At 41.9% G+C, this 6,718-nt stretch overlaps 1 protein-coding gene across 1 annotated transcript; it reads right to left on the minus strand.

Annotated features, from left to right (window-relative positions):
• Positions 1–2,088: 2,088 nt before the first annotated feature.
• OR10A4 (olfactory receptor family 10 subfamily A member 4) lies at positions 2,089–3,229 on the minus strand. Its single transcript, XM_045371433.2, has one exon. The coding sequence runs from the start codon at positions 3,058–3,060 to the stop codon at positions 2,113–2,115; it is 948 nt and encodes a 315-aa protein (XP_045227368.2). The 5' UTR covers positions 3,061–3,229; the 3' UTR covers positions 2,089–2,112.
• Positions 3,230–6,718: the final 3,489 nt, after the last annotated feature.

Below are 6,718 nucleotides of genomic sequence, written 5' to 3' on the forward strand. Positions count from 1 at the left end.
GGCATGGATGTGGGCATAGATGGACACATTTTTAGATGTAAGGGCATAATTAAAAGTCATTTAAATCTGATCACCCCAATTTTCTTGATGAAGTAGAAGTTGTTTTCTTGAATAAAAGAAGGAAGAGTGGTACAGGGAAAAGTAGCAAACACCTGGATATTAGCTGAGAAGAATAAGGTATGACCAAATGCGTTAGTGTCGTATTGCTGCTGTAACAGATTACCACAAACCTAGTTGCTTAAAACGACATGGATTTGTTATCTGAGAATTCTAGAGTTCAAAAGTCCAAAATCAGTTTCATTGAGTTAAAATTAAGGTGTTAGCAAGACCTACGTTATCTTCTGAAGGCTCTAGGGGAAAATTTTGTCCCCTTGACTTTTTCAGCTTCCACAGGCTGCCTACATTCCTGGATCATGGCCCTGTCTTCTAATTTCAATATCACCTTCTGTCTTCTCTAACCTCTGCTTCCATGCTTACATTTTTCTGTCCCTCCTTCTGATCATCTTGCCTCCCTCTTAGAAGGATCCTTGTGATTAGATTGGGTCTATCCAGATAGCACAAGATAATCTCCCTATATGAGAATCCTTAAATCACATCTGCAGCCCTTTTACCATGGAAGATACCACCTTCACAGGTTCCAAGGACTAGAATATAGATATATTAGAGGGGGCCACTATTTACCTTACCCACCAAGGTCAAGAAAAAGGAATGTGAAGAAGTGATTAAAGTTTGACTGAAATTGGAGACTATCAATTTTTAATGGTGTCAATCTGTTTGTGTGATTGCCATCATGCAAATAGAACCCCATGATCTGTCTTTTCTTTTGAAAATTCTTATGGCCATTTTACAGAATAAGCTGTCTTTCAGCCCTTGTATCACTAGAGCTGAAGGACACTTTGTGAAGGAAAGGAAACTGGTCCTGGTACTTCTATGGCACACAGAGATAGGGTTGTTTATAGAGTTGGTGAGGCAGACATGCCTGTGTAGTAGATATAATTTCACCCTGTAATTATCAATGAATTGCTAGGAGTATGTTTACACACAGTTATGTTGCCCATATCCAAGGCTGCTGTTTGTTGAGTCCAGAGTTGGACTGTGTTCACTAGGTAAAATCATAAACAGAGGCTACTATGTGGCTGAAAGATACACAAGCTTGAAAAAAACAATTGATTCCATCCAATCACAATAAGATTACAGAAAAAAAAATCCCATAAGCAAAAAATCTTTGGGTTCTTTACACCAGTTCCCCATAATTTCTCCACTTATACTTGACTGGGAGTTCTTTACACCTTTTCTGTCAAGCAGCTCTCATATACCAGGTGAATAATGTGAGATTTAGACATAGTCATCGTGGAGTAACCTTTCTCCAGATAAGGCACAGACTGACTAGTAGCAGAGACAGAACTCTTCAATTGCTAGTCCTCTAAACATGTATACTTTATAAACCACTGGAGGACTGAAGTATCTTTTTATTTTCTGTCTTTATCACTAGGATGTAAATTATATGGGGTAAGAAATTTATCTGTTTTAGTCACCAGTGTGTCTTCAGGGCCTAAACGGAATCTGACATATGCTGAGTGCTAAATAAAAATTTGTTAAAATTTTGAGTTCAAACTCAAATTCATTGAAAAACATGAGTAAAAGGATAAAACAAAACTCTACTATTTATTAGCATTATTATTGTTATTTTAATTACTTTGTAAACAAAGACAGCCTAGAAATATGCAGGTAGGTTTTGGACAAATAGAAGAAAGTAAAGCAGAAAATTATAAAATGAAATGGATGTGGGAGTTCAAGAAAGGTTAAAACAAATTTTAAAAAATGGTGGATTGTAAATTATTGATCTTCAGAGGATCCTAATTTATATAAACTAGCAGCATTTCCAGAGACACTGGTACCACCATCCCATAGATACTATGGAATACTATAATGCTTTATTTCATTACTCATGTTCTTTCTTTCAGAAATAGGTCTTAGTAGAAAGTATAAAATTTCAGTAGGCATACTGCGTCATCTGGAAAGAGTAGAAACACAAAACCCACTTGAGGAATCCATTTTTCTGTTTGTTTGTGTGTGCTTACATTTTACCCCTTCAGTTTACATCTAAGCCAATCATAGTTTCTGAGAACCCAGCATCCTGTGGATAACCCGCTTCAGTGCAACCTTCACTTCATTATTCCTTAAGCTGTAGATGATGGGGTTCAACATGGGAGTCACCACTGTGTAAGAGAGTGATAGCAGCTTCTTGCTCTCAGGAGAGGCACTAGATCGTGGTCGGAAATACATGAGGATGGCAGTGCTGTGGAAGAGGGAGACAACCAGGAGATGGGAGGAACAGGTGGAGAAGGCCTTGTGTTTGCCCTCAGCCGACTGCATCCTGAAGATAGTGGAGAGGATGCGCACATAGGATCCCAGAATCAGCAAGAAAGGAAAGAGAATGAATAGGACAGTGGCTGTCAGAGCCTCCAGTTCAAACAGAGAGGTGTCAGCACAGACCAGTGCAATAACAGGAGGACTGTCACAGAAGAAGTGGTTCACCCTGTTGGGGCCACAAAAAGGAAAACTGAAAATCCATGTGGTTTGCACAGTGGCCACCGGAAACCCTGAGAACCAAGAGGCAGCTGCCAGCTGGCCACAGGATCTGTGGCCTATGATGACTGGGTAGTGCAAGGGGTCACAGATGGCCACATAGCGGTCATATGCCATGGTGGCCAGGAGGCAGCACTCAGCAGCTCCAAAAAAGAAGAAGAAATACATCTGAGTGGCACATCCAAGGAAGGAGATGGTTGTGTCTTGAATGATCAGGGTCCCCAGCATCTTGGGCACAATAACCAAGTTGAAACCTATCTCCAGGAAGGACAAATTTCTGAGGAAGAAGTGCATAGGACTTTGTAGTGCAGAGTCAGCTATAGTGACCAGGATGATGAGGACATTGCCCATTAAAGTAACCAGGTAAATCGTCAAGAAAAGAAGAAACAGCAGAGCCTGAAGCTCAGTGGACAGGGATGAGAAGCTCACAAGAACAAATTCACTGACAATTGTCCAGTTTTCCCACATCATTCTTCAGCCAAGGACTTCACTGGGCATTCAAAATCTAGGAAGGTAGAAGAAATCTCGGCCAGGCACGGTGGCTCAAGCCTGTAATCCCAGCACTTTGGGAGGCCAAGACGGGCGGATCACGAGGTCAGGAGATCGAGACCATCCTGGCGAACACGGTGAAACCCCGTCTCTACTAAAAAATACAAAAAACTAGCCGGGCGAGGCGGCGGGCGCCTGTAGTCCCAGCTACTCGGGAGGCTGAGGCAGGAGAATGGCGTAAACCCGGGGGGCGGAGCTTGCAGTGAGCTGAGATCCGGCCACTGCACTCTAGCCCGGGCGACAGAGCCAGACTCCGTCTCAAAAAAAAAAAAAAAAAAAAGAAGAAATCTCATATGTTATTTATACCTCTATTATACTCTTATAAAGGCCTCATTCTCTACTTTCCTTGTTATAGTTGTTGAGGATCAAACGTCTATACTCTCCAAAATATAATAAAACAAACATGACCATTAGATTCACAGTTTTTGGGGGGGAAGAATTCTACTTTTCCAGACTTAATTAACATATCATATATATCTATACATGTCCTGATTTTCTGTTCTCTGTAGAGAATGACCAAAATCACAGCTTTACATTCATGCTCCTACCTATCTCTCATCAATAATGTGCTAAGAAAGGCAGGCCAAGCATTTATGAAGAGAGAGGTCTTGATATATGATGAAAACTGGTGAGGTCAGGCAGGTATATTTTTTGCAAAACAAAAATGTAGAAAGGAGAAAAATCAAAGAAACTGATTCAACAATTACTAAATGATTCCTGAGGAGGAGACCCAAATGTGTCTCAATCTCAAGAAACCCATACTCAGGAAGGTTTCACTGTGTTGTAAGAATATCAATACACTCTGAAAATTGCCATGTAAACAAGAAGACACACAACATAGGCAGTGTGGCTTATCTTGATCCCAGGGATGAGTATTTTCCAAGTAGTTTTATGTGTCAAGATGGACAGAATCTAGATGGGTTCAGCATGAACTTTTTCATCAGCTCTCCTGGTTGACTTGTGTCTTTACTCTCAAGAAACTTGAAGCTCACATTTTACATGTTAATAAAATACAACTTAAATATACAAGTTTGATTAATAATATGAAATCCCATGAAAAGGAAATAAAAGATTTCATCATGGCATTAATAACGAAGCTTCAAAATTGGGACCCTGAAATTCTTTGTGATGACCATAAATATATGGAGGATCTCCAGAGCAAGATGGCCGAATAGGAACAGCTCCAGTCTCTAGCTCCCAGCGTGAGTGACACAGACAACGGGTGATTTCTGCATTTTCAACTGAGGTACCAGGTTCATCTCACTGGGAAGTGCCAGACAATCAGCACTGGTCAGCTGGTGCAGCCCGACCAGCAAGAGCTGAAGCAGGGCGAGGCATCACCTCACCTGGGAAGCACAAGGGGGAAGGGAATCCCTTTTCCTAGCCAGGGGAATTGAGACACACAACACCTGGAAAATTGGGTAACTCCCACCCTAATACTGCGCTTTACCAAGGGTCTTAGCAAAGGGCACACCAGGAGATTATATCACACACCTGGCTGTGAGGGTCCCATGCCCACGGAGCCTCCCTCATTGCTAGCACAGCAGTCTGCGATCTAACTGCAAGGCAGCAGCCAGGCTGGGGGAGGGGCGCCTGCCATTGCTGAGGTTAAGTAGGTAAACACAGCTGCCTGGAAGCTCAAACTGGGTGGAGCCCACAGCAGCTCAAGGTGGCCGGCCTGTCTCTGTAGACTCCACCTCTGGGGACAGGGCATAGCTAAACAAAAAGCAGCAGAAACCTCTTCAGATGCAAATGACCCTGTCTGACAGCTTTGAAGAGAGCAGTGGATCTCCCAACATGGAGGTTGAGATCTGAGAACTGACAGACTGCCTGCTCAAGTGGGTCCCTGACCCCTGAGTAGCCTACCTGGGAGACATCCCCCACTAGGTGCAGACCGACGTCCCACACCTCACACGGCAGGGTACACCCCTGAGACGAAGCTTCCAGAGCAACAATCAGACAGGAACACTTGCTGTTCAGCAATATTCTATCTTCTGCAGCCTCTGCTGCTGATACCCAGGCAAACAGGGTCTGGAGTGGACCTCAAGCAATCTCCAACAGACCTACTGCTGAGGGTCCTGACTGTTAGAAGGAAAACTAACAAACAGAAAGGACACCCACACCAAAACCCCATCAGTACATCACATTCATCAAAGACCAAAGGCAGATAAAACAACAAAGATGGGGAAAAAGCAGGGCAGAAAAACTGGAAATTCAAAAAATCAGAGCGCATCTCCCCCTCAAAAGGAACACAGTTCATCACCAGCAACAGATCAAAGTTGGACGGAGAATGACTTTGATGAACTGAGAGAAGAACTCTCAATAAATTCGGTATTCCTGGAACGTATCTCAAAATAATCAGAGCTACTTATGACAAACCCACAGCCAATATCATACTGAATGGGCAAAACCTGGAAGTATTCTCTTTGAAAACTGGCACAAGACAGGAATGCCCTCTCTTGCCACTACTATTCAACATAGTGTTGGAAGTTCTCTCTAGGGCAGTCAGGCAAGAGAAAGAAATAAAGGGTATTCAGTTAGGAAAAGAGGAAATCAAATTGTCCCTGTTTGCAGATGACATGATTGTATATTTAGAAAACCCCATCGTCTCAGCCCAAAATCCCCTTAAGCTGATAAGCAACTTCAGCAAAGTCTCAGGATACAAAATCAATGTGCAAAAATCACAAGAATTCTTATACACAAGTAACAGACAAATGGAGAGCCAAATCATGAATGAACTTCCATTCACAATTCTTTCAAAGAGAATAGAATACCTAGGAATACAACTTACAAGGGATGTAAAGGACCTCTTCAAGGAGAACTACAAACCACTACTCAGTGAAATAAAAGAGGACACAAACAAATGGAAGAACATACCATGTTCATGGTTAGGAAGAATCAATATCGTGAAAATGGCCATACTGCCCAAGGTAATTTATAGATTCAATGCCATCCCCATCAAGCTACCAATAACTTTCTTCACAGAATTGGAAGAAACTGCTTTAAAGTTCATATGGAACCAAAAAAGATCCCGCATTGCCAAGACAATCCTAAGTTAAAAGAACAAAGCTAGAGGCATCACGCTACCTGACTTCAAACTATACTACAAGGCTACAGTAATGAAAACAGCATGGTACTGGTACCAAAACAGAGATATAGACCAATGGAACAGAACAGAGTCCTCAGAAATAATACCACACATCTACAGCTATCTGATCTTTGACAAACCTCAGAAAAACAAGAAATGGGGAAAGGATTCTCTATTTAATAAATGGTGCTGGGAAAATTGGCTAGCCATAAATAGAAAGCTGAAACTAGATCCTTTCCTTACTCCTTATACGAAAATTAATTCAAGATGGATTAGGGACTTAAATGTCAGACCTAATGCCATGAAAACCCTAGAAGAAAACCTAGGTAATACCATTCAGGACATAGGCATGGGCAAGGACTTCATGTCTAAAACACCAAAAGCAACGGCAACAAAAGCCAAAATTGACAAATGGGATCTAATTAAATTAAAGAGCTTATGCACAGCAAAAGAAACTACCAACAGAGTGAACAGGCAACCTACAGAATGGGA

The sequence above is a fragment of the Macaca fascicularis genome, chromosome 14, assembly GCF_037993035.2.
Source record: "Macaca fascicularis isolate 582-1 chromosome 14, T2T-MFA8v1.1".
Lineage (NCBI taxonomy): Eukaryota > Metazoa > Chordata > Mammalia > Primates > Cercopithecidae > Macaca > Macaca fascicularis.

Coding starts and splice junctions, on each gene's coding strand:
- OR10A4 (XM_045371433.2), bottom strand. CDS start 3,060: ATGATGTGGGAAAACTGGACAATTGTCAGTGAATTTGTTCTTGTGAGC.